The following is a 27,870-nucleotide window of genomic DNA, read 5'->3' as shown; positions in this document are numbered from 1 at the left end:
TTGGGGCGAGATAAAGAGTACCCACCAGAGCAACAAGGTACCATGAAGAATTTGGACAATAACTGGAAACTGGCATTGCCATAGATCACGGCAAACCTCTCCCACCCTCCCAAACCCAGCTCAGTTACAGCAAACTACCTCCATCAAGGTACACTCAAAACTCATGGTGTCATAGCACCACTGTCCCCAACTCATTGAGCCTACAAACAAGACTCCTGGAGACACCCAAACTGTCTTTCTCAATCCACTATTCCCCAAAACAACAACTGCAGCGAAAATGAATGGTCTCCAGCCCCAGTATCTGTCACGACAGCAGTAGTGTGAAACCAAGACACAAGCACACACAGACACAAGCACATCCCATTTTTTTTTCTGTTACTGTCTCCACAGCAAGTGTCCCAACATCCACAAAAAAACAACTCTGCCACAAGAGGCCTTTAATGTTCTATGGAGTCCTCAGAAGCGCCCTAAGACTTGGGCTCCCAAATAGTGGCACCACAGTGAGTAGCTCAAGCCACGAGCTGCTTAAGCCCATCCCTACCAGCCTTCTCAGGGATGTGCCAGACATGAATAAGTCTCACATCACACTGTCTCTGATTTAACAGGTATTTGTTTCACCACAGCTTTCTGAGCAGCTGGATGGAGGCCACTGACCTGCTTGCTGCTCCCAGGGGCCCCGACACTGTGATGCCCCCGCTCTACTCCTGGGCAACCCTCTGCCCTGCTGGTCAGTGACACCAGCAGAGCCAGCCCAGGGAAGGCCGGGCCCTTGTGTATGAGACATCTCCGTGTCCCATCCCAGTTCTGTAATTCTGCAGTATCGGGCACAAAGGGATGGTTGCAGGGCACACACAGGGGCAGTGTCTGTTCCTTTCAAGAGGACATCATTAAAATGCTCTCCTGAAGAATTCATGCTTATTGCGATGCTGCACGGGCTTCTTAGGGAGAAAGGAGAAAGACTGAGGAGAGTTTTCCTTCAGCAGCTACATGCACTTCCTACAGCTGCTGTGATCTTGTCACAAATTCCCAGCACACGTCACAGCCACAAAAGGTAGGGGAAAAAGGTCAGCTTAAAAAGCCTTTCTCGACTTTTCTTCAGTTCTTCACAGGGAGCAAAGTTGTAGCTTTCTTGTAGTAGAAAATGTCAGTGACAGCAGTCACAAACCAATATATACATACGTTTTTCCATTTCTCATCAGTTGTCACAGAGGCGTACTTAATGCTCACTGCCTTGTTGAGGCCCAAAGCCCTTCTTCTAGTTGAGGGTTTTCATATTCCCTTAGGGCTTTGCTTCCAAAAAGGCAGCAACCAGCTTAGGAGCCAGTTGTTCCAGCTACTCAGGAACAAACATTCCTCTTCCTGGAAGAAAGCTCAGCGGACAAGAACAGACTGGATCCCTCAAGGAAAGCAAACACACCAAATAGCCTCACACCATTTCCAGTGCCCCTCTCCCACACTGAGGTGACATCCACACTTCACCAGTGCTCAGCCTTTTAAAGAAAAAGGCTTCAGCTCCCCATTCCGTTACCTTTAAGTGGGTCAAGAAATGTGCTATTCCGAGTATCTCAATCGATGCATGTTCCCCGGAGAGGTTGCTGGGGATGGAAAGGGGTTTAAAGTCATGCATCATATCTACAGCACCAGTAATTCTGGCATGCTCAAAGAAATCCAAGAAGGATCTCATCACCAGCGGCCTAAAAAATAGGGAGATGGCAGGACACTCTGAATCAAGAGAGAAACTGTCGATGTTACAGCGCCGGACTCAGACGCAGCACAGTACCAGGGTTCAGGGCTTGCCAGGCCCATCCTTGCTAGTAGAGGGACTGCTCCTGTGACAGGCAGGGCATAGAAACCAAGCACGAGAGAGGAAGATGTTTTCATAGAGCCTGTCTCCACGGTGCTCGTAGAGGTACCTCTCCTCACTCCCTCCAGCTACACCAACCAACCACACAGCAAGCCTCCTTCTTGTAGCATGGGCAGCATGTTGATATAGGGCAGTTTTAAGATGACAAAAAAATCCTAAAATGACTCCATAAGGAAGCCCTTGCAGGGAAAAAAAAAAAAAAAAAAAAAAAGAGTAAGGAAGAGGAATTGTTTTTGCAGAGGTTCTTTTATTTTTTCCCCCTCTTAATGTGTTTCCAATAGCCTTTGCTGGTTTTACTGGATTTGATTAAGCAGCACTACAAGCACTGGAGCCTGCCTGCCAGAGTGACAGCTTTGGTACTGCCAGGAACAGAAGAGGTCACAGCTAAGCCCTCCATGCCCACTGGAGCTCTTAACTTGGACCAAATTCTTTCAAAGTTGATTTTCTGTAACTGGGAGTCATGACTTTGGGAGCACTCTTGTGCAGGGAGGCCTGGCCTCACTTAAACCAAAGGTCCCCTGTTCCTGAGCTGTGTTAACCCTCAGGTGAGGCAGAGGGGAGACCCCCATGCCCCTCAGATCTGCCAAGCACTTTGACCCAGCAAGGCTGAAGTGGCAGCTGGAAGCCCTGGCTACAGAAAGGCTGGAAAGGACCAACCTAATCCATCTCCGTGACTCACCAGTCTTCTGAAACTCTTAGCACTCAAGGAAGCTGAAGTTTCATGGGCTTGGTACCTGCATGATTAGTCAAAGCAACATCACCAGATACCCTTTTTTCAGGGCTGCTACTTGGGTGATGAGACACACACTTAGCAACTGCGGATATTACAACAAACTGAGTTTCTTTGGCCTTGAGATAGACTCAGACATGAGGGACAGCACCAGCATCTTTCAGCCGAGGTCTTGTAACTTCAGGAACTACTGCCGGTCCTTCAAAGCAGCTCTTTGTGATACAGTTCTGAAGAGAGAAAAAAATACATCAGCTCCAGGGCCAAGCCCAACTTTCCTTGATTGTCAGTAAGAAGGGAGAAGTGTGTGTGTGGGGGGGGAACCACCCCACCAATAGCATTCAAAACCCCAACCATGAGTCACAAGATAGGAAATAATCTTTTGTTTTTAACAACTAACAGGAAGCCAAATTTTAAGAAGTTTCTGTTCCCAACAGTGCTTACCTGCACTCTGACCACAGTTTTTCTGGAGGCCATATCGTAGTACTCAACTTAGAATGTGGTAGCCTAATATTAACATAGCGGGTTACAAACACACACACACAAATTGCTAGATTTGTTGTACCCGGCAGCCTTACTTACCCTTCCGTTAACTGTGGAGCACGTGGAAGTGCTGAACTCCCTTCAGGCAGTAAAGGAGGTGATCTGCAGATGGAGCATGAGTGAAAAGTCTCTGTGGCAGAGGAATAACATTCCTAATAGATTGTGGGTTTCAAGACATGCGTAAAGCAGCTATTTCTCACCTTACACTGCCCAGCTGCAATGCTTTCACCTCACTGGCAGCCTCATCTGAAAAAGCCAAACTTTCCGATGAGAAAAGCCAACCACCTTTTCACAGCCATGCCCCTCATCATCATTTCTGATGGAAACTGTGTTTAACAGTCTTTTAAAATGAAACCTTGCCACAAAATCTGTCTTGCAGAGTCATTAAAATGAACTTCCGTACAGCCAAATCACTCCTCTTAAATTTTTTTCCTTTCTTCCTAGTACAGGTGCACAACAAAACCTGATAAAGATCTGAGCACAAACCCAGAGCGCTGGCAGCAGGCCAGCTTTATGCACATTTATAGACACAAAAACAGCCTCAAGCCCACTGGCACAGATGTGAACACATCCCAGATTGATTTTTAAAAATCCATCCAAACAGTTGGCATTGGGGTAATCCTAATGAGTACTCTGCCCAACTCGGCTGCAGCACTGCAAGCTGAGGAATGATGAGTTCACAATGAGGTTAATATTTACTGTGCTGGAGCCATTGCTCCCACATGTTGGCAGGTCGCTCGTCACCGCAGGATTTTTGCATTCTCACTGTTTTTGATTACTTCAGGGAATTTATTACTCACCTCTGCTTCCCAAATACTCTGACTGAGGTACAGACAATGCAGAAGTGCAGGACAGATCACATGAATATTCAAAATGAAAGAAAATGAATTCAAAGCAAAAAAATCCAAACTTGAAGAGGGCAGAAAAGAATCAGACAGTACTAAAAATACAGAGGGCACCATTTAAAAAACTATCACAGGAAACTGAGCAACACAAGCTGAAACATTTTTTTAAAGTGTTTATTATAAAATACATATTTACATGTGAAGGCACTTTTAAACCGTTACAAAATTGTCACATAAGCCATTAGTCATTTAGCAAGTCAAAAAACAAGAAAACCCTTCTTTCTATTAGCACCTAAAAAGGGCCAAATCTAATACGAGAAAACCTGAACTGCACTCAGTTGTTGCATATTGATTTTTCTAACGAAAAAAATAATGTCTCATGACAACTAGTAAAAATTCTATCATCATTATTTTTCTACATTTTCAGAAAATACCAGAACAGAGTATTCTCATGATACAATATTGCTGAAAGACTTATGTTGTTAAGACGGATCTTAACCACAGATCACCCAGAGAGCCTGCTGCCCTCTGTGGAAACAACAGACTCTGCATAAGGCTAAAATCGAGATCCCCCTTCTGCCCCAAACACTGTGGGCTTGGTGAATTATCACTGAATTACGACTATACCCATCCCATGTATAAGGGCAGGCAGGGGCAAATGTAGAGGGCAAGGTTGCTTCCCCTCCGCTTTTTATCTCAAGATCTGAGGCCAAATATTCAAACTGAATAAAGGAAATAAGCAGAAAAGTCTACATTAAATCTAGTGTATTGCCTAGCTGCTTCCTTATACTACAAATGGACAAGCACCTTTTTCCAAATCTACCAAAAAAAAAAAAAATCACAGAGTAATTAATTCAAAAATGAATTAAGCATATGGTAAGCTGTCTCATGTATACTTTTAAATACATGTTTCCTACACCATTGCTGGCCAGGTTCATTAGCTGAGACTGTTTGAAGTTATAAAATTATTTTCCATGGAACTGAGGTACAGCAAATCTATTGGCACGTATTAAACAAACCAAAGTCAGAGCTCTTTAAACAAGTCCTATTAACCATTAAAAATGGCAGATTATACACACATAGAATTGAAAAAACAGAGGGCTGGGAAGTTTTTGTATGGCTCTAATCTTAAAACGTAATTATGATAGAAGATCAAACTACTGATATACAGTAACAAACAAATCTTGACTTTTCTCCATTTTGGCAAAATAAACCCTACCAAATCCTTCAGTGAAAAAAAACTTAGAATTAGATGTTGGAATTTATGTATTTCCAATGAATCCGCACCCTTAATAGCTATAAAAATCACATATACAAACATGCCTTAACTGATCGGGCTTACACTCAGTGTAGATACTACACAACAAAAGACTAAAGCCTTCAGGAAAAAATATAAAGAGATACAATTTGTTAAATGAACTTGAGCATGAGAGCAGCCCGAAGTCGGCCCGAGCCTGACCTGTTTTGACCTGCAACCATCCAGCACTTCCCACGGTGAAGACAGCAGACGCCTCCCCGGCCTTCCCAGCGGGAATGCCCTCGAGCTTCCCGAGAAGAGAGGCAGCTCCCCAGGAGCTGTCACCAGCCCTGAGGAAAGGTAACTCACACTGACTGAAGCATCAGTGCTGCAGCAGGTATCAGGACCCGTCTATGCCACTGCTCTTCGCATTCATGGGTTTTGCCTTGCTGTAAAAGCCGTTTGATTCACTGTGGTGATGACCTCAGTTGAAGTTCTCAGAGGAGACGGAACCCTTCACACAAAACCACGCAGTTCAAGGCTGGTAGAACCTCTCAGTGACTGTTTGTTCTCTACTCCATATACTTCACATTAAAACAGTGCATAAAATTTCCATGCTCTTAAAATAAGGCACTTCTAAAAAGTTTCTTCCTCAGACAAATACCAAAAGCTTGAGACAATTAACGGACTCCACTTATTCCCTGAAAGTCATTATTCCAAAAAACAAAACCACTTACTAGAAGCTGAGTCATACTCTGAATTCAGATGCTCTGAGTTATGCTAGAGAACATCCCACAGCTTCCTACAGATCAGTCTTCTGCAACTTTAACACATTTTTCATCCTGCTTATCCCCCGACGGTTGCTACTTCACCTTTCCTTCCTGCATCCTAGGGAAGTCAGGCAACGTCAACACTTAAAACAACTTGGCAGTTTTCTACACACAAAATGGCTGGAAACCAAGAAATAAATAGCACAAGAGCTGTGCTGAACTCCACAGCTCGTAGATCCCAGAGAAACCAGGCAGCCTTAGTGATTTGCTCGCTCACTGACAACATCCTGGAGTCGCTTCAGCAGAACGTCATCGTTTTCCTGGCACAGCCGTTTTGTAGGGGACTCTGTGTCACTATCAATCGTTATCGCACGTTTCTTACTTCTCTGTTCGCCTTGTTTTATCATGTTGTTGATGTCCTTCAAGCTCTGTGATAAAGAAAAAAAGCATCTTGAGTTACTACACCTCCAAATTGCTTTGATTTTCAATTATCTGAGAAATAGACAGCTACTATTTTGAACCTCTTTGCCAATCAGGGAGGAAGCCCAGGAAATCTACCTTTCAGCACAAACCAAGAAACCAGTTCAAAGAACCCTCACTGCACAAGAGCACTTTCCCACCACGAGATTCCAGCTCAACCCTCCCAAACACTCCCCTCTCAACCTCTTTGTTTTCTACCTTGGAAGGGCTCCCACTAAACTTATAGAGCAGAGCAGATCGAGGGGTCAGGCAGGCGCCGTTCTTGTGAGGCGAAACGTAAACCGAGTGCTGCTGAGATATCCGCCGAGGAGACACTGGCTGCTGCTTAATGTTTGGGAACGGAGACAAGGGAGGAGCTTCCATCTGAAAGAGGCCAAATTTGCATTGGAGCTAAGTTAGAAAATATTTTTAAAATGCTAATTTCAGAGAAACATAAGACCAATGCACTTCCAAGCTGTACTCAATGAATTGGGCAAATGTCTGCCAAATCATAGAACAAATTTATTTCCCAGATGCTGCATTAAAATACTGATGCCGCACGGGCACTTCCGCAAAGAGGGTGGCATCACCACGAGAAGTTGAAAATGGAGTTATGAACTGAATGGCATCTGACAGTTTGTCCTCTGGAAAGGCGGTTAAAGAAAGCCCAGTACTTAGAACTATTTGACTTCTGTATTTGTATCAGGGAAACGACAACACAGAGTTAACATTCTTAGCTGGCAGTAAAATCCTTTTGTCTTTACGATCTTTATCAGATAGAGCAAAATTCTAAAATTCTAAAATGTTTTACTTACTACGTGATCCTGGTTTGTGATATCGTACTTCAGTGCAAATGATTTTACTCTTCCTACATAGACTGCATTGTAAAATTTGATCAGATCACCTCTCTCCTCTGTTCCTGACTCACTGGAGTTTTCTGTTGCAGATTGTGCCAAGGAACAACTTTTCACAGAGGACTCTAAGAATGAGAGAGAGCTTCAGATTTCAAGAACATAGCTTCAGCAAACTGAGTTTCTTCAGATTCAGATGTACACTATGCAACTGACATGAGCTCATCCTTGTGTTGACCAGTTAATAAAGTGACTTGGGTAATCTGCTTCAGACAAGCTCAGGGGATGCTGTCGGTGGTTACACTCACCAACACAGCACTATTGCTCCCTTTTTGTGGCGAGAAGGGTGGAATCATAGAGCCATTATGGTTGGAAAAGACCTTCAAGACCAAGTCCAAACATTATCCCATCACCACCATACCTGTTAATCCATGTCCCCCAAGAGCCTCATCTACACATTTCTTGAACACTGCCAGGGACAGTGACTGCACCACTTCCCTGGGCAGCCTGTTCCAATGCTTGACCCTTTCTGTGCAGAAATATTTCCTAATGCCTAACTCGAACCTCCCCTGGCGCAACCTTGAGGCCATTTCCTCTTGTCTTATGGGTAGTTATTCAGGAGAAGAGATCGATCTCCCCCTCACTACAGCCTCCTTTTGGGTAGTTGTAGGGAGTGATAGGGTCTCCCTGGAGCCTCCTCTTCTCCAGACGGAATAACCCATCTCCCTCAGCCGCTCCTGGTCAGCTCTGTGCTCCAGCCCGGCACCTTGTGTGTCACCTTGCTCACCAAGTGTCACCTTGCTCACTTATCCCGTTTAGGTAACGATCCAGTTACAGCAGCAATCAAAGTAGCCAGGATCTAGAACAGTTTTAAGGTGCTCTAGACTGTCAACTCCAGACCTTGACTTCTCCAGCTCTCACAGCAAAATAAAGTGTGAAGCAGTCTGACAACTGCCAGGTTTTCCAGGCAGTTTACAGTGATCAGGTGGCAAAGAGCAGCTTTGTGCTCAACTCGTGTCTCTACTACAAGGAAGCCAAAACACTTGTTCAGGCATGTAACTAGAGGGAAAGAGCTACAACTACACAAGTTAACGTCACAATGTAACATGTGTCACATGCTATTTGTCAGCTAATGTGAAAAGAACATGGGTTAACACTAGATAAAGAATAAAACACTGAAGAAAGTCTGTCAGGAAAAGAAACTAAGGAACTTTGTAACCAAGCTCCTTGCCTGGTGAAACATGGGAGCCCAGTGCCACCAGGAGCTGCTAGACAGGATGCTGAATCTAAAGAAATCTGAAGGCAGGGAGTGGTGGGCCAGAAGAACATGTTCTCCCTGCCAAGCCTAAGGTAATAACATAAATCCACATTAAGAAAAAAGTCAGAATATTTTCGGTACTATTCATCTTCCCTTATTAACTGGTACTGCTGTCCAAAAAGAACTACAATGTCACTGCCACACTTTGTCACACACTAAGGCAGCACTTCAAGTTATCATAACTAAGGGAAGAAGAAACACAACCCACCCAACCCACTCCCACAGAAACACTTCTTTCAAGTGGAAAGTACATTTGCTGTGTGCTAACACAGAGAACACCTGTTGACAAGACAGTTTGTTTTCTTCCATAACATTGCTTTCCAATTTGAAAACCTAAAACAGGCTTCCCTTTTCCTTACAAGGGCACTCCTTACTACCCCACCATTCAGTTCCTCTCAAGTATGCAGTGCATTCCTAACGACAGCAGACTACTTGGCTGCGCTCACCATCCATCATCTCTACATCTTGACTCGTATCTGTGTCAAGTGGAACATCCCCAGGAATATTCCTCAGCAAGACACTCCTGTAAACCTACAGGACAGAGGGAAAAACACTGTTGTCAAGGAGGGCAAGTAAAGAACAGATGAAATCCATCTGAATAATTTGAAAAGGATTTGATTTTCTACTATTAGCAGAAACATTTGGAAAGACATCTGTACCTGACATATCTACAAAGGAAGGGCAGTATTATTTACTCACGTGGCTGTTTGCCTGTGGTTGATTTCTGTAACTTTTCATTATGTCCTGAAAAGTTCTTTCTTCTTTGGTTACCTGGAAAAGAAAGAGCTGTTCTAGACCAACTGCACACTCTAGGATCTTTTAATTTTGAAAATCAATTGCATAAAGATTCTTATCTTCACTCTGACATTAGAGCCTCTACCATCCTTTATTTATTAAGTTTTTCTTACAAAAGAATAGACCAAATACTGAAGTGAGAGAAGATTACATTAGTTTTAGTGGCAAAGGGGAGCTTTTCCTCGAGCCAGGACACTAGCACGGGGAGGAGCACAACCAGTGCAGAGCTCGCTGCACGGAGGACGGAAGCCAGGCAGTGGGGTGCCCAACTGCTTCCAGCAATGGAATACGGACAAGCTAGGATTTTTCCTTCTCAACAATTCCTTGTCTCCTATCTGAGCTAGGAAAGCCCTTTCTTGCTTAGGAATCATTCCTTTTCCAAGTTTTCTTCTAGAAACACTAAGAGATAAAGAAGGAAAAGTCTAGAAAGTCAGATAAAATGTTTGGGAATTTGAAAAACAAATGCTCCTTGTCAGCTAACTGACACTAACTTTTCACACCGAAGTAAATTTCCCTAAATTTCTTAAACCTATGCCTTACCTTTGCCATGATGTAAAAAGCACAAAGGAGGAGCTGGTCCAAGTGCCTATCCTTCATCAGATCGGCGCAATGAACCAACGTGAACTCAAAACAAGTCCATATCTTCCTGCGCAGGTCGTTGGAAACGTCCAGCTTGAGGCACAGATCGCGCAGGCGCACGCTGGCCAGGTGATACACCTGGGAGAGATGCGGGAAGAGGCCGGGCAGGGAGCTTGCCTCCCTCTCCCCAGAAACTCCTCATCCGAGCACAGACTTTGCACACCCGTGAACTCGGAGATTTTATTTTAGCAAAATCTGCCTCTCTGCCCAAGAAGGGTCTTGAAGCACTATGGTGTAAACTCTGTTTAAACGCTGCATTTCTAACACTTAAAGAAATCTGACTAAAGGCATTATGCCTATTGCTCATACACCATATCACCTATCAACTACAATGGTAGAAAGGTGGGTATTTAAATTATGACATTTAAATAAAGATATTTAAATTATCATCAAACAAAATCTTAAATCAGCAGTTGTCTTTTTCTTCCTTTCCAAGTTCTTCTAGGTATGAGTTTCCATGTTTAGATTTACAGATTCTTCAGTACAGATTTCTGCAAGTTTGAAATACAGATATTTCAAGCCTCTAAAAACAAACTCTTACTTGACAGGAGATAAACAACAACGTCCTATATTCTTGTGATATGTATTTTTTTGTGTATTTTTCCACAGCATTCAGGAAATCCCTCTTCCTGCAATGGTCCCTTGCCAAGTGAAGGCAAGCAAACAAGGACAAGAAAACTGAAGCTCCTCTGAAGCATTTAGATCTATTCTACCCTTAAACCCCTTCCTCACTTCACAAATGAAGTGAGAGGGGGAAATCTGATTCCATGCAAGAATTAAGCAACCCTCCTCCTTCTCCTCCCCCCGGTAACAGGGGGGCTGTTAGTGCCAAAGGGAAGGTGCCTGAAGCCTGGAAGGTAACGAGAACATGGAAACTACTCAAGGGGATAAGCTGCAATAGAGTCACGAGGAAAAGCAAAGCTCCACTTCCTGACCAAGATCCTTACCTTCCTATAAAACAGCGCCAAGGAGCCCGTTTTCTTCGGCTTGCTTCCTGATGAAGGAGGCGCTTCTTGCCCTTGATGCACCGGAGGCTGGCTGGGAGCCAGAGCCTCCGTTTTAGACAGCTGACCTAAATTCATGGAAATGGGGATCAACGTGATCCCTCCCATCTCATTTGCAATACCTGGAGATAACACACACAGCGAGAAGTAAGCTGCTTGCTGCCACCATGTGCACAGTGAGAATGTGAACGAATTCAGGATTTGCAAACATTCCCCACTGAAGATACGTTATCCCGCTGCACTGGATGCTACGGACTTTATCCTTCAGAGTATTCAGAAATGGTTGAAAAGTGCATTGATGATTACTCAAAAGAAGCAATTCACATTTATGCTCTAAGACTATCCAGACAAAGTACGACATTCACAAGAAACTCAGAGAAAGTTTCTGCACTAATGTTCCACTCGGGGGAGTAGGTGAGTGTTTTTTGTTCTGTTTTGGGTTAATATTGTGTCTAGTTTGCAAAGTATGGACAAGGCTTAGTAGTCAAACCCTCTTGCTGAAAATTCCCATCAATGAGTGGTTTTCATTTACAGAAAAACAAGAACTATTTTTTAAAATTAAAAAGCTATAAAATTTCTTGTGCATCATCACCAGAAATACTCCAACATCTTTTCAGCTTTAATAAAACAAAACCAAACTTTTGCCTCATATCTATACGTACAGAGAGCCCTCATCCAGAAACTTCAGATAATTTTTACTGTGACACTGAAAGCCAAATGGTGGTGAATAACTATTGAAGTCAACAACTAAAACCAAGCTTTATCTGCAGCAAAGCATGACTGGGAAAGACTCCACAACTCTGTTTGCCAGGACAAGCCCCCCCAGGTTTCCTTGCTGGGCAGCAGATCAAACTTTAGAATGCGACATTGGTATACATTTGCGCTCTCATTTATTTTTAAATGAATAGTTTCCTTTTAAATAACACAATTTAAAAATGCAAGTTTACTTTAACTGGTCTTAAGCACAAGCAAAAGCTCTAGTGCAGGAGGAATTCTTACCTTGCAGCGGGATGGTGACTTTCTGTCCCGTTTTCCCTGCTACTGTAGCAGTTGTCATGGTCAGTACTGTTTGCCCAGGAGAAACAGAGACATTTTCAGCAAGGACGCTCGAAGCAGGAGCAATTGTCAGCTTAGTTCCTTCAGTGAAAACCTTTTCCACCTGCATCTCTTTGGGGCTGTCATCTCCAAAGAGCCTCCTCTTGGCGCTCCCAGCCGTGGGAGAACTGTAGCGCTCATGGACAGAGATCGGCGACAGCGGCTGCAGGTCTGGCAAGCAAAGAAGAAAAAAAATTAAGTGCAGCAGCTTAAGAGGATCACTTCTCCACGTGAGGCAACAGGCTAACCTATTCAAGCTGCAAAATACAATCAACCCTTTCTGATGAAGAAATTATCTTCTTTCTAAACTAATTCCAACAAGAGCCTTCCCCCCACATACCTCTAGTCCCCTTCAAATTGCTCTTTGCTGCTTTTAAACATTTTTAGTAAAACTAAAGCATGTAAATACTAATCTTCAGGCTTCTGTTTCACTGCCTGTTTTTGGCATTCCTGCAGAAGCCCAATAGCTACCTAAGGGATGTGGTGGGGGAAGAGAAACAAAAAAACAAACACAAACCAAAACCACCCGTACAGCGACTGCAGTCTCCTGCCTCCTACAAGGCTGAAGCCTTCTGGATCACAGGCAACAACTGAAGACAGACAGCACTGCCTGCCCAACTATCCTCTCTTATCTCCCTCCCCTCCTGCAAAAAACATTCTGGAGGAAGGAGGAAAAGACCCACTCATCATTGCAGGAAGCAAAGCAAGAGGTGACAATGGCACCTGGGCTTGAAGGGGAAGAAAGGCAGAGGCTGAAGGGTAAGAAGTGAGACTGCTATAGTAGTGAGAGAACAGACTGGAAAAGCATCAAGAGCAAAGGACAAGGATGACAATCCACTCCAAGAGCAGGGCACCCATTTCATCCAAACCAAGGAAAATCAGCTTCAGCGCGGAAATGAATCACTGATGTCTGCTGCTACTAAAATACACAAATGGCTTCACAGGATGCATGCAGGCTGAAGCTGTTGCCATTTAGCAATGTTTACTTCAGCCTCAGGATTGCTCTTCATAATTCTAAAGTAGTCTCTAAATAAATAAAACCATGCATTTAAAATATGCTAGAAACCTGGAACATACCCCGTCTTAAACTCCCACCAAGATCTGTCCGAACCTCTTTCACTCGGGGATGAATTATAGGAGATATCGGCATCATAGGCAAGTGCCCCAGGACACCTCCTCCATTGCTTGCTTCAAAGTTACTGGGAAAGATTACCTGAGAAATAAGAAATGCCAGCGTAAGACAACAAATAACTTTCCCTTCTTTTAAAAATTTATTGTTTTCTGTAGAAATTGTCCAGTTTGAATGATCTGCTGTATAAAGTGACAGTAATAAAGAATCCGAATTTGCAAGTAAAAGAAAACCAGCTAACATACTTCTTCACAGGTTGGGACCTTGTTTTCCGAAGCCTGGAGTGCATTCCAGAGCGCTGACTCCCGAGTCCAGGCCAGGCTCTCGAGAATCTGCTCCTCGATGCTGTTGAGATGTTTCACCATGTCTCTGGAGAGACCTTCCTCAGACCGAATCAGGACTTCGATGACCTAGTGGCAGCAAGGATCATATACAAAAAAACAGAAGTTGCATCACTCGTGCTTAATATCACCATATTATTCATTTCAGGAACCTAAATAAAAAAAAAAAAGAAAACAAGAAAACAAGGAAAGAGGAAAAAAAAACAAAAACCAACAACCACAAACTGCACAGACATGCTCTTCAGCATAGGATGTTCTAGCCACTGCCTCACATCTTCATCCCTTCAAACCTTTTCCAATCGCTCTAAGCAATCCAGTTCACACCCTGGTGTGCGGCCTCCTCTCGCCATCCCTGAGCATACAGATCAGTACCAGCAACAGCTAAAAAGGCTCCTGCAGGGTCAGAATTTATCCCCCCCACTCTGATGCAAGAACTTTATGCTATTTCTAATTAGATGAATGTTCAGTCTATTTTTATAAACCTTCAGTGATCAGAGTGTCATACACTCCCAAAGTGACCTGCTAAAGAAGAAAAAACAAGTGAAACAAACATAGACTTTCATGAGACGTCTTCAGCTTGTTGAAGTAAAAAGTGCAATGAAAACATATGCACAACATTAAAGAAAATGAAACATAAATTTGTTCCACAAAGTTATGTCTGCAGAGAAGACACCAGACCATCTGCTGCTGATTTAGGCTACCAACACCAGCAGCAATTAACAGACTTGTTTCAGTTTCACTACCACCTTATAGTTGAAACTTAAAGGAGAAGAAAGAATACGATATAAAACAACTGTTTTGCAAAGGATTTAAGTATTTTCAGTTATTACTCTCTAAACAGAGTCAATTTCATGCTTTCAGTACTAGTCACAGTAGCTATTAGGTGTCTAGTAAAGATTCCCAGGAGCTTTGCATAAGGGTCATGAATAGGTGATAAAAGGATTAAATGAGTAAACAAATTAAGGAAGAGAAAAGGTATTTGGTGAGGAGAAAGAAAAAACACACAAACGAACAAAGCACCACAACTCTACCACCTCCAAACTATGAGTAAAAATAAGAGAACACCAAGGAAAAAAACACTATGCTCTCTTATGTAAAATAAGAAAAAAGAAAGTTTACAGAACAAGTCTGAAATAAGTAGGAGTAGTCAAAGATAAAGTGTCTTTACTATTTTATCTGTAATAAGCAGAACTAGGATGCAAGCAGTCCTATAGCTTGTAGTCAGCATATTTGCATTTTAGTAAAGCATCCAACTGAATGCTTTAACCTACTCAAAGTTGTACGTAACAAGAATTAAAAGTTGATTAACAGCACACCACAGTTAAGTACCATCCACAAAATGGTTTTCTTTAAGTTTCAGCATCAACTGAAACCTTATACATTTTGGGTAAAATATTTCAGAATATATATAAGGATATGTCCAATAACAAGAGAGCACATGTTTACCTTGTAAAAATAGAAAGGCTTGAGATCAAGAACTTCAATGATCCAGGGAAAGGTGCGAGGGGAGCTATAGGCAAAAAGCACAATCTCCAAGCAGCATGCCATCAGGGAACGGTGAAAGACATCTTGTTCCAAGAGAGCCTGAAAAAGTTATGGAAACAGTCAGAGATCCAAGGTTAGGGAACTGGAGGCAGAAAAAAAAGAAGTGTGCAAGTCAGGTAGAATTACATCTTTGTCACTCTTACTGTAAGAAACTTCATCTTAGACAAAAACTAACAACCTTTGTTCTTTAAAAATACTATATAATCTTATTAGGGAGAACAGGAAAGATGATTTTAATTTAACAATACTAAGATGAATGCATTTATTTAAGCCTCAAAACACTTTACATCTTTTGCAGGAAGGTTCTGTGTTTTGCTTTAAACATAAGAGCTTAAAAATCCAGCTGAATAAGCTACGTTTTGCTCTTTACAGGCAACCAGAAAGTGTCAAGAAGAAAGGAAGAACAGGCAGACCCAAAGCAGTACACAGTCATTAACCCACCCAGGTGACGGGTCAGGTAAAGTTTCCTTTTTGCAGCACAAACACCCAGCTTAGTGCCTAAGAAACAGCTACTGCTTCCCCCAATCTCCTCTTTTTACTGGAAGCTCCAGATTGGTAAAGACTGGAAGTAGATTAACAGTGGCAAAACCAGCACACAGTTTTGATTCTATACCCAGAGGAGACAGTCTCCCTGTGCTGAATCACAAAGCACAACAGACGTGTTCCTGCCTAACACGAAGTGCCAATATTGATAACAGGATGCAGATGACAATAGGACTACGTGCCCAGAAGGTTTGCTTCTAAAGGCAATACAAATTAATATAGTTAGTAGAGCTGAATTTTTAGCCTTTGTAACAGTAAAAAACCTGCAACTAAGGCACCTCTCATACAATTGTCTTTAATACTAACAATATACATAGGCTGGTCAGCTGCACACTGATCTGTTTTGGAGCTGTCTAAGGAGAGTTCCCTAGAGGAGAGCTTAGGAAAAGTGTTCTCTTTTACTTACAGTCATGTCCTTCCCATGCAGTCTTCGTGTTTCTTGTACCATTATAGTCTCCAAGATTTTATAGTACAAGATCTCTGCCAGTTTTAATCTGTTTACAGCAAAATCTGAAATTTAAAACCACAATGATGAAGCCCAATACTGTTTTAACAAATGGCTTTAGTCTAAGTTGACAGATACCTGGTCTTCTACTAAAACGAATGAAAAATGCGCATGTGTGTGCATGCATATAGATTCTCTAAATCAAGACTGACCAAAGGATTTCTAAACATAAGAACAGTATGCAACTCTAAAAAAAAAAAAAAAAAAAATAAGAGGATTATGTATTTTAATATTTCTAAGTATGGAATTCTGCAAATTCACACCCTATTTCCTTTAAATTTTGCATACAAGAAGAATATAATTTCCAGTTTCAGTTAAAAAGCTGCTAAACTTTAAATGCTTTCTTAGTTATCCCATTTTGAACTATAGCCTTGTTCTATTTCATAATACTTTTTACAGTGTTCTGTTTGACAGAAGCACTTTTCTTTCTGGACAGGTTCTGGGTCCAACAGCCCCACTGAATTAAGTGCTTAGAGGAAAGCACAGGCATGCGTTTCGTTTGCCTGGTTTCATGCTTTGAAACAAGCCACACATTCCACGCTCACCTATATGAGACCCCGGCTGTTCATCCGTTGACCGAGTGTAGCTCCGACAGAAAGTTTCACCTATTTCCTTCACTCTGTTCACGATGCTTTCCATAGGGCTGCGCGCACACGATCTGCAGGGGACACGGACAGAAAGTCCTGCTTGCACAAATAAGGATTCTGCTCCCCTCAAGCCCTTCCCAAAAACCACACTCAGATGAAGAGGAGGGAAGGTGCCTGTACTCAGCTTCCCTCAACATGCAGTAACACACACTACTACAAAAAGCAGAATACCTAGAAGGTACAAAGAGATTGTTTCCTTCTTTTCCTTTCCTAGCAGTTATAGGCATTATACGGGAAATTTTAGAACAAATGCAGCAAAAATCAGGAGCTATGGCAGCACACCAAGCACAAAGACACATTTGGGAAGAGGAAGGTAGCAAGAAATTTGCTCCAGGAGGTAACCCAAACGCATCTAGGCAACTGCACACGCAGGCACCGTTTGAGAGAGCAAAGAGGAGTTTCCAAAGCAAGAAGTCAATGCCTATAAAAATTGAAAATCAATTGAAACAAAGAGACAGGCAAACCCACAAACTCATACGTTAAATACAATCATAGTTATGTGTTAATATTTATTTCTTCAGATTGTATTATCTTGCTGGAAGTATAAAAGTGAGAACCCCAAAGCACACCAGAAACAGGGAGGCTGCAGAGCCAAGGGAAGGTGGTTTCCTGAGCAGGGGCACCACAGAGGTGCCTTCGAGCACGGCACTGACGCAGGACAGCGGGAATCCTGTGCCTCGGGCTTTGCTGAAGGGGCACAGAAGCTGCAACCCTATTCTTGTTGAGGGGAGAAATTAGCCTCCCACAGAAGACAACATTGTTAAGAGGCAATAAGAACAGGGCTCCTTATTCCTAGTCATCAATCAGCTATTAACCTAACAAGCAGTTATTGGCCTATGTGCTGTCCATGAAAGATTCTCATGGGCAGAACATAGTTAAGCACCCTGTACCAGTGGCCTGGAGGGCAGGATGGAGATGCCCCTGTTGCTGGGCTGCTGCAGAGATCTAGAGAACCACTTCCCTGTGTTAAACACCTGCCTGACAGAGGGAAAGAAAATAGACATCACTTATACACAAAGTAATGCACATGTAAAGAGCAAACATCATAGCAACAGCTCCAGCCAGCCAGCTCAGGAGGGGAGATTTTGGAAAGCGTTGAGTAAATTAAAAATAAAGATCACTTCAAGGAAGAAAGCCCATCAGCAGCTACTAAATGCAGTAACAGCACTACAGCCTCTGACTCCAGAGGAGCATGACCTGCCAACAGCCAAAGGGTGAGTAAGCCTATTGGGAAAAGGGACAAACAAATCCAACTGGGATGTAGTACAATCAGCAACTACCGGCCCATTGCAGCGCCCAGACTGGCGCACTCGGTCCCAACGGCCTCTATTTAAGTGAGGAAAATTCTTAATCAGGAGAGGGAATAAAGGCTCCCAGCCAAGACCCTTTTATCCTACAATTCTAGAGTTCATGCACAATGTTTTCCCCAGAAAATACATGAATAATCTAAAGTCCAGCTTTTAGCAGCTGCATTTCTGCCTAAGTGTGATTTCCAACTTGCAATTTGCACATTGCTTATCTCTGAAAGGCAAAGAAGGAAAAAAAAAAAATCCTCTTTTATAACTTAAATTCTCTATGAGGAACTTGTGTGACCAGGGCAAAAGATTCAGGTATCCACAAACTGAAACAGACTAAAAGCAATATCCTAAAGACTCTGAATGCAAACAGATTTTAATGGAGATGGGAGAGCTAGAACTCATAATACAGATCCCTATGAACTGGATTTATGCTGAAGTATCAGTAGAAGGATTAAGTAAATGTAGATTCACAAAAACTGCACGTTCAAGAGCTGGCTTAAGAAACACGTGTTTGATACCATTGTATTGTAGGACAGTGAAACATCGATTTTAAAATAACCCCGGGTCACCTCAAAGAACAAATTACTTCCCCTTGCAAAAACACAGGGAGGATGGGGCCCAAGGACAGCCAGCAAACAGTTTGAATTTCCTACAACACCCCAAAGAGAACTTATTTAACAGTGAGACTGTGTTTTAGAGGGGCACCCATGAGCCCAACAATTGCTATTAAGAGAAAAAAAAAAAAAAAAAAAAGTCTCTCCATCCACAAGGGCCCTTTCTGAAGGCTTCCAGATTTTCCAACAAGTTTGCAATAGAGCACAGGATCATCTGATTAGCTTCACATTTAGACACTTGACCATCTTGAAAAGGGCAACACTGAAAAACTATAGCTTCAATCAACAGCCTTACAGCTAATTACAATGTTATACTGCTAAAGAATTTTTACTTGAAACAGAAGTTATTGGAAACAGAATACTGCGTAATCCAAATACAGTTTCTCCTATTACTACTAATTAGGAAATAACATGTGCTGCTGTTTGCTGAGCCTGTGTGCAAGAGAAGCAAAGCATTCAACAAGTTTTTCCTGAGGTTTAATCAGTACTCGCCCATTTGTTAGTATTTACATCTCTATGAAAGACTAGGTTATTCTTAATGAAAAAGCTGTTCATCATTCAGAGATTGCAGATGAGTTAGCATCTTAACTGGGTAATGAAAACATTAACAAATGGTCCTAAAAATATTCAAAATAGAACAGAATGTTGCTAAGCACTTGTAAACTTTTAAGAATAAGATCTCCAAGAGTGATATGAAAGAGAAATGGTGAGCCTTTCGGCTGTAGTTAGTCTCATTTTCCCACATCTCTAAACAAAGATTCCAGTTTGTCGACTCTCATACTTCCTGCCTCCCCACAGCTCCCAAAACCTCTACCATCACGGGCAACATTTATTTTAATTCATCCATATTTGTTTAGAACTTAAAAATACATGGAAGTGACCATGCAAACACTGCACCAAACAAAAGAGCCAAGTTTGGAGCAAAGTGAAGTTTCCAGCTGCGTGCGAGTAGCTCCAGTGCAGGCACTTACTCAAAAATAGCTGCAAGTTGTTCGCTGGGGGCATTTTTCAGGCCAGCCACAATAGTCTGCAACCGACTCACACTCTGCGTTGCTGAAGCAACAGGGGTGATGACAGCCTCTTTCTCTCGCAGGTATCTTCTGCCAGTCAGTGGAGTTGAAGGGGCAAATGATCTTTTCTGCCAGATAGAGAACAAGTAAATAAATTGGTCAACAGAACTGGCCTTCAAAAAAATGCCCTTAATATTTTGATGTTTTTTTTCCCAAGGCCCTCATCTGTAAGTACAGACTAAACTCAAGTTAAAGTTTTTAAAGTAAAGTCCAGGAAAGTGAGAATTCAAATCTTCAAGCACACAACTAAGCTCACTTCTTAAATACTGACAGATGCAGGGCAAGAAAGCACGTGCCTCCCTCCACAGTACCCAGCACCCGTGGCTCTGCGGGCTGCAGGAGGGGGCACAGAATGGGGGGACCCCACGGGAAGCGTCCGCACTGCGGGCACCGCGCGGCGCGAAGCGCCCAGAGCGCGGCCATTCCGTCCTGGAAGTGATGCAGGAAGGCACTTGCTTCCCAGTTATTAGAACAGGCCCTAGGCAAATAATGACCTGAAGTTATGCCCACAGCCAGTGTGAACAGACAGCAATAAGCTCATGTCATTATAATAAAGAAACCGAAGTTCAAATTTAAAAAATTAATTCCAGATCATTATATCTTTAACTTGCCTAAATACGCAGTACGTTTACATTTGGGAGAAAACCTCAAACTGTGCAATTCATTTACATGATCAGTATCATCTTTCAATAACTTTCAAGCTGGCATGTAACAGTGGGTAACTATGAAACAACATCTGATCCTTTCGCACAGGCAGCAGCCCTTATCCTGTTAGCCAGTTTCAAAAGTCGTCAAACAAGTTTTTTTCCTCCTCCATATACCTGCTTCATTACATACATATTATATTTTAAAGCATAGCAAATTACTTGCAGTGTTTATACTCTACTTTTAGAAAAAAATAGAAAACTTTTTAGAAAAAGTAGAGTAGACTGAAAGCAATACTTTTAGAGTATTTCTTTAGAAAAAGAATTTCTTTAAAATATCCTTTTAGGAAAAGTAGAGCGCAAATTTTGTAAATTAGAAAAGGAAGGCATTTGTCAAATTTGTCTTGAATGTTATTTCCTACAGAATAGCAAACAAGTTGACATTTCCTGTATTGGGAGAGAAATATTAGGAAAACAAGCAAATTAATCCGTGGTATTCAAAGATTTTGGTCAAACTTCATTTATATCTAATAAGGTTTCTAATTGATAAATTACTTTATGAAAGTGTAAGACAGAAACTCACATATGAAAGTGCTCACACGTTCTTTAAGGAATAGTGACTTAGTAAATCACAAGAGAAGACACCACAATTTCTCCTTATCAAGAAAGCTCCCTGGAGCCTGTGTATGAGGCTTACCTTCTGACTCTTAGCAAAGTGTTGAAGAAATACAACTTTTCAGAAGTGATTCGGTGATGGCGGGGGGGGGGAAGGAATAAGAGTATTTTGAGAGAAAATGATGTCCCCGGACCCACCTTTTCAAAATGCTGCTGCAGGTGACACTCCACATGGGCTCTTGCTGCTGTTTTCCCCGCTGGCATGTCGGCAGGGAACTTCCGAGGGGTGCCGATTTCCTCCTCGGCATCTGCTCCTAGGAAAACTCTCTCATCGAAGTCACCCACTGTCAGAACATATTCCTCGTACTCTTTATTCAACGCTTTGCTGAAAGGGGAAACCACCAAGTGTTGTAATGAGAGGCTACACTGCTAAAGAAGCAAAGAGATGCCAGCAAAGCACAAAACTGAAACCAAGAGGCATTCAGAGCACATAACACTTTAAATGGTAGCACTATTTGTCAGTGACATTTTACTACAAGGGATAATTTGCTTGTGCTAAACCTTGCCTTTCTCATTACCTAGAGCCTCCCCTATTCCCTATAGAATCAGCCACAGGCCTTACTTTTCTCCCTAGGATACCGCCACCCTCTGGTTCTCAGCAAGCACAGGAAGAAAAAAATTGCTTCTAGTGCAGTTGTAAGTGAATTTTTTTTTTTTAGAAGTTACCTTTTGTAAATACAGAACAAGGTAATTGTGGTTGCGTGGAACTAGCTAGGAGGTCCGATTTGTACTTGTACTACTTGGTGGTCAGCACTTTTCATAGCAGCCTAGAAACAGGGAGAACTGAATAGCCAGGCCCCTGGATTCGTTTTCCAAGCCTTCTCTGACACAAGATACCAAATAAATCCTTCATTTTCTTTATTCCAGTCCACCTATCTGTAATACAGGAATACTGAACCTTGTTAAGGTCGCAAAGTTTTAAACTGGTAGTTGGGAAGCTGAATGAAGCTTGGCAATAAATGCCAGAAGCATCATGAAATCCTATCTGCAAGTTTATGCTAACGTATACATGTACTACAATACCTGTAGGTAAAGAACACTGAGCCTTGCAGGCAAAGATACTTCATACACTCACATGTAACATAATTACATAAGTGATTTAGTGGTACCACAGCAAACTTGCAACTATTTTATAGGTTTATCACCTTACAGTCTTTTAGAAAAGAAATATGAATAAGTTTGGGCAAAGAAACAGACAGGCTTCCACATTTCCTTTGTTTTTTTAAATTGCTTGCAAGAGAATAAGTACTACGGCATTATCAATACAAAACAACATTATTACAGCAATATTACTAAGTAGAAATACTAAAATCAGCAGCTACATTTGCTTCACTGTTTTATATGGGTTATATCAACACTCTCATATCCATCTATTTCAGAGTATCACCTGCCCCTTAAAACAATTCAAGTCTTTGCTCATAATTCTCATTTAACAAACTGAGAAGATAGAGATTGGTCTTGCCAAAGCAAAGTATTAGGTATCTTTGAAGAAAGCAAAGAAGAAAATCTTGAAGATTATCCCAAACCAAGCAGCTGCTGTTAATCTGTATTTAAATTAGCTTTTAAATTAGAAATGATCTCAATTTACTTTTCTAAAACAACTACGCAAGCCTCACACAAGTGCTTTATCCCCTTTTTGTGGTTTTGCAGTTTGCACTTTTATTTTTGCTTTTTTGTTCTTCTGGTGCAGTCACAGATTTTACAGGAAACAGGCAACAACATAAATTAAACTTCCATACCCAGGCAACAGGGTATATAAACATTTGAGGCATGTACAGAAACATGAAGTTTAGAGTCAAGACTTTGATCCTTTTACCAGGCTTTCCAAAGATGACAGCCACCTGGGTGAGTGGGAAGCAAACACTATAAAAACGGGGGTGGGGGGGGGGGGGGAATCACTGCTGCTGAACAGAAAACCCTGGGATAATTGTCAAATCTCAGACTCAGAGATCACTTCGGCCAAACAACAGATTTACTTGCCACATAATTAAAAACAGTTAACTATGGCAAGAGAAAGGAACCGAGAGATCTAATACACAGCATCTGAAGATGATGAATTCTAGAAATCATAGAATCACAGAATTCTTAAGGTTGGAGGGACCTCTACAGGTCATCTAGTCCAACCCCCTGCACACACAGGGTCACCTACAGCACGTGGCACAGGACTGCATCCAAGCGGGTTTGAAGATCTCCAGAGAAGGAGACTCCACAACCTCTCTGGGCAGCCTGTTCCAGGGCTCTGGCACCCTCACTGTTAAAAAAAATTTCCTTAAGTTCCTGTGAAAGTTTTGATGCTTCAGTTTCCAGCCATTTCCTCTAGTTCTGTTGGTGGCCACCACTGAAAAGAGGCCAGCACCATCCTCCTCACTGCCTCCCTTGAGGTACTTCTAGACAATGCTCAGGTCCCCTCTCAGCCTTCTCTTCTCCATGCTGAACAGGCCCAGCTCCCTCAGCCTCTCCTCATAGGGCAGATGTTCCAGGCCCCTGATCATCCTCGTAGCCCTGCGCTGGACTCTCTCCAGCAGCTCCACATCCCTCTTGTCCTGTGGAGCCCAGAAATGGACACAATACTCCAGAAATGAAACTCAAACCCATGATTAAGAACATAATCCATAACTTACTTATTTTCTGTAAAATTGCACAGATCCAACAGACATTCTCCTTTTAAGATCTGAAAAAAATATATATATATGATGAAACTCATAACTGGCCCAATTCAGCACAACTGGTTAGCAGAAAGATAAATAATGGTTAGAAACATAATAGGATATTTTGCTGCATGCAACACCCTTGGCAAGACTTGGGGAACAGAGCTTAGTTCTATCCCATCTCCAAACAAACTCACTCTTCAAAAACAGTACTGCCACCTAAAGCCTGTTCCTCCAGCAGGTTAGGGAGTGATCGGATGAGTGACTCTATAACCTTCCACAGAGCATGGAAACAACCTTCCAGGATCAAGAGCAGACAGAAGAGCTCGTGCAAGCGCAACCTCAACTGCGTCGTCATAAATATTTTCCCAAACACCAAGACAAGAACAAGAAGCCACCATATCACTACAGTTACCCTATAAAGTTCATTTACAAAGAGGTAACTGTTTTTGTTTCCTCTCTAACAAAAGCTTTTGTACTTCACAATGCTGTGAACAGAAGATAGAAATTCCCCACTCATCTGGCCAGCCACATCAAAACGCTTTATGCAGCATGAAAAGTGAGAGTAAAATCTACTGCTAAATACGTTCAAAGGAAATCTGAACCCATCACTTTCAAACACATCTGCCTATTAGCACACTTTCTACTAGAACTTGCATTTAAGTGTTTTTAAGATAAGAACATTTATCTGAGGACCATCACATATTCTTAAAGCTAATACGACATACCTTCCTTTCAAAGAGTTTTGAAATGTATGGTTTGAAGTAGTGTTCCTTTATTCCTTTAGCTTCCACCAACAGCCCATCGTGCAGCTCACACAGCGTGGCAATGATGCAGGGAGGCTCTGCAGAGGCTGGGGTCTCCGCTGCGTGGAAGTCTGCGGGTAAGCCTGGAAACAAAACGAGGAACAGAGGGAAGAGAGAGGCCACTGACCTCACATTTGATTTTAAAAGATCAAAGCGTGTTTGATTTTAAATAATCTGTCTCATCATACCTTTGAACGATGGATTTAGCAAATCTCTTCTATTCGGACACAAAAGGGCATTTGCAAAAATCAGATCCAAGCAGCACAGAAGCAAATGATAGGAATTTACTAAATCATCTCCAATCATACGGAAATTACCTTTAAGAGACAGTGTATCACATCAAACAACATAAAGGAGTTAGTAACTCAAACTAGAAACAAATCAACAGATAAAACGAAGCAAGCCTACCCTTCGTATACACAAAGACAGTCCAGCAGAAGTTGAAGAGATCCTTAACGCTGCACGGCACTCGCCTGCCAAGGACGGGGAAGGAGGAGTGAGTCTGCAGTTCCAAGAAGCAGAAACTGTTTTTTACAACAACGGTTTCATACTGTTCCCCAGCTCAGAAGCACTGTCTAACTCTATTTTACACCAAGGCACAGTGCAAGCCACATACGCTTATATCAATTTTCAGTAATTAATACTCATATCTAGGTCTACAGAGCATGTAACACCCCATCATTGATCTTTCCATCCTTTCTTTGAGCAAACAGCACTCGGTGACTCTTAGCCATACTATTCTTTTCTGTTGCCACAACTGTAAAAACAATAAAATAAACAAGTGAAAAAATAAAATTCACCTGAAGTTGTGAACAAGACGCCAATGGGTATATAAATTACAACAGATTTTTTTCTAAATATTTTATCAAAACATCAGTCATCCCTTCAATACATGCAGCTATTACTTGTATTACAGCTTCTTCTCCTGAGCAACATCTGGGGCAGAGATGATCCAGACCCACAGCCTGGCAGCGTTTGCTCATTTCGCACAGGCCACTGGATGTCCCGATACAATCGCTCTGCACAACAGCCGAGCAGGTTCTTTGCAAGACAAAACACCCTCCGTGACTTCGGTTCTCTCTGCTAAGCCTCACAAATACCTCTGCTTCCTGCTTCTTTGTGGCTTCGTAGCTTCTTCATAAGGGTTTTGAAATATATCCAAAAATATGGGTTCAAACTTTTTGAAAATCACTGTTGACACTTCAAAATTTCTCTCCAGCCGTTCCACTCGCTCTCGGAATTCCTGTGGTAGATTTGACATGTCCATCCACTTTTTCATTTTGCTGAAAAACTGAATTAAACTTAAAAGGAGAAAGAAAAAAAAAAAGTATTTTATTTTCAGCTTTAACTTGATTCATGTATTCTGTCAGTTTCTGATAAAGGTGAAATGCGACATATTTAATCTTTGGCAAGTAGTTTAATTAATACATAGGTTTGACATTTGAGACGCTGCCAAGCTGCACACACCAAAGCTTTCTGCCTCCTTATATCTAGGCCTTTCTTCCAACTCCCTTTAAGGCACAGACATGGAAATACTCGCTTGCATTTGAAGGCTGCTTGGCAGAGCTGACCTGGTCAGGGGAGACTAACAAGTGAAGGACCTTCATAGGAAGGTGTAACTGGAGCCAATCCCCTCTGTCTGCCCAGTTGAAACAGCTTTTTCAATGGAACATGAAGTAGTTTGAGTTATATCATGGCAAGGCATTGAGGCTGCCTGGAAAACCGCTGGAGCACAGGAGCATAGCTTGGCCTTTCCCAAGCCCTGACACAACACAGCAGCGGAGATGATACCTGGAGATCTGCCCTGCACCCCAAGGTTTATCTGGATGATTAGTGAAAGACTTAGATGTCTCTATTGCATTTCAATTAACTACAAAAAGAAAGAAAGAATGGAGAAAAAAAACACACCTGTGGGCAGAACAATTGTTAGTCTGATGATGTGGGTGGTTTTTCAAAGGATTGAGGATAAACTTAGGGAAAAGCAAATTACATATTTGCATCTTGTTTCCACTTGGCACAAGAGAGGATTTATTGTTTTGAATAAAACTACTGTGGGACATGCAGGTTTTGCGAGGTCGGGAGGCCGAAACGAGAGGCTGGTTGAGCGAAGGGGCCCACAGAGAAGGGTGAAGAAGGCGCCAGAGCGGGGCTGGGGACGCACCTGAGCTTGGCGGAGCGCAGGATGCGCGTGAGCGAGACGCCGTTGCCCTCCATGAGGCCGCTGCCGACGGTGGGGACGAGGCTCTTGCGACAGGCGACGTACAGGGCGCAGGCCAGCCAGTGCGCGGCGTCCCCCTGCCGCAAGCGCACACATGTACACTACACGTGTGCACACACAGACGTGCACACACTACACGTGTGCACACACAGACGTACAGACACGTACACAGATACACACACATGTACACGCAGGTGTACAAACACGCACGCATGCACACTACACGTGTACAACACGTACACACACGCGTGCACACACACACAGACACGCGGGGTCCGCACGGACACGCTCCCCCAGGGGCGGCCGCGCCGCCGCTCCCCGCGGTGACAGGAGGGGCAGGCAGCGCCGTGGCACGGAGGGGGCGCAGCAGGGCGGGGCTCCTCCCGGCTGTGGCCTGGGGTTATAACGGCAACGGGCGGCAGGGATCCGGGAGGGCGGCGGGCGCGGGCGGCCCCGCGGGGGCGGCGGCCTCACGCTCACCTCGAGGCTGTAGGTGCCGCGCAGCGCCGTGAAGTCGCGCAGCGCCGCGGCCGCGCTCGCCGCGTCCAGGTTGAGCTCGAGGCGGAGCCGCTCGGCGGCCGCGCCAGGCTCGGCGGGCAGCGGCTCCGCACGGGACATGGCGGCCCCTCCGCGGCCGCCCCGCCCGGCCGGAAGGGGCTGCGGCTTCCGCCGCCCCGCCCGCTTTTGGCGGGAACGGGCGGAGGGAACCGGGGGAGGGAGCGGAGGGGCGGGGCGGGGGTGGGGCTCAGCCGGGCCCGGCCCGCGCACGCGCACACGCGCGCACGCGGGTGTGCAAGGGCGTGCACACACATGCACGGGCATGCATGCATACGTGCACACACATGCACCGGCATGCACACACATGTGTGCACACGTGCACACTGATATGCAGGGGCGTGCACACACATGCACGGGCGTGCACACACACGTGTGCACACGTACACACTGATATGCAGGGGCGTGCACACACATGCACGGGCGTGCATGCATCCGTGCACACACACATGCACACATGTGTGTATGTGCACGCCGGGCGCACA

General features: G+C 43.3%; 1 protein-coding gene across 1 annotated transcript; it reads right to left on the bottom strand.

Annotated features, from left to right (window-relative positions):
* Positions 1 to 6,060: 6,060 nt before the first annotated feature.
* On the bottom strand, positions 6,061 to 27,448 carry RBL1 (RB transcriptional corepressor like 1). Its single transcript, XM_088536067.1, has 22 exons — positions 27,311 to 27,448; positions 26,774 to 26,907; positions 25,713 to 25,913; positions 25,021 to 25,085; positions 24,801 to 24,929; positions 24,535 to 24,695; positions 23,780 to 23,829; positions 21,297 to 21,483; positions 19,741 to 19,907; positions 16,756 to 16,868; positions 16,112 to 16,215; positions 15,064 to 15,201; positions 13,522 to 13,686; positions 13,225 to 13,360; positions 12,052 to 12,318; positions 10,996 to 11,174; positions 9,950 to 10,126; positions 9,314 to 9,385; positions 9,061 to 9,145; positions 7,261 to 7,424; positions 6,665 to 6,829; positions 6,061 to 6,414 (listed from the first exon to the last, which is right to left on the bottom strand). Exons 1-22 carry the CDS (start codon positions 27,446 to 27,448, stop codon positions 6,244 to 6,246), a joined length of 3,168 nt encoding a protein of 1,055 aa, XP_088392193.1. The 3' UTR covers positions 6,061 to 6,243.
* Positions 27,449 to 27,870: the final 422 nt, after the last annotated feature.

The sequence above is a fragment of the Tinamus guttatus genome, unplaced genomic scaffold, assembly GCF_059628265.1.
Source record: "Tinamus guttatus ecotype Peru unplaced genomic scaffold, ASM5962826v1 Tinamus_guttatus_pri_ptg000650l, whole genome shotgun sequence".
Taxonomy (NCBI): domain Eukaryota; kingdom Metazoa; phylum Chordata; class Aves; order Tinamiformes; family Tinamidae; genus Tinamus; species Tinamus guttatus.
The sequence above is the reverse complement of the archived record's forward strand: the minus strand, read 5'-3'. Positions and strand labels throughout refer to the sequence as shown.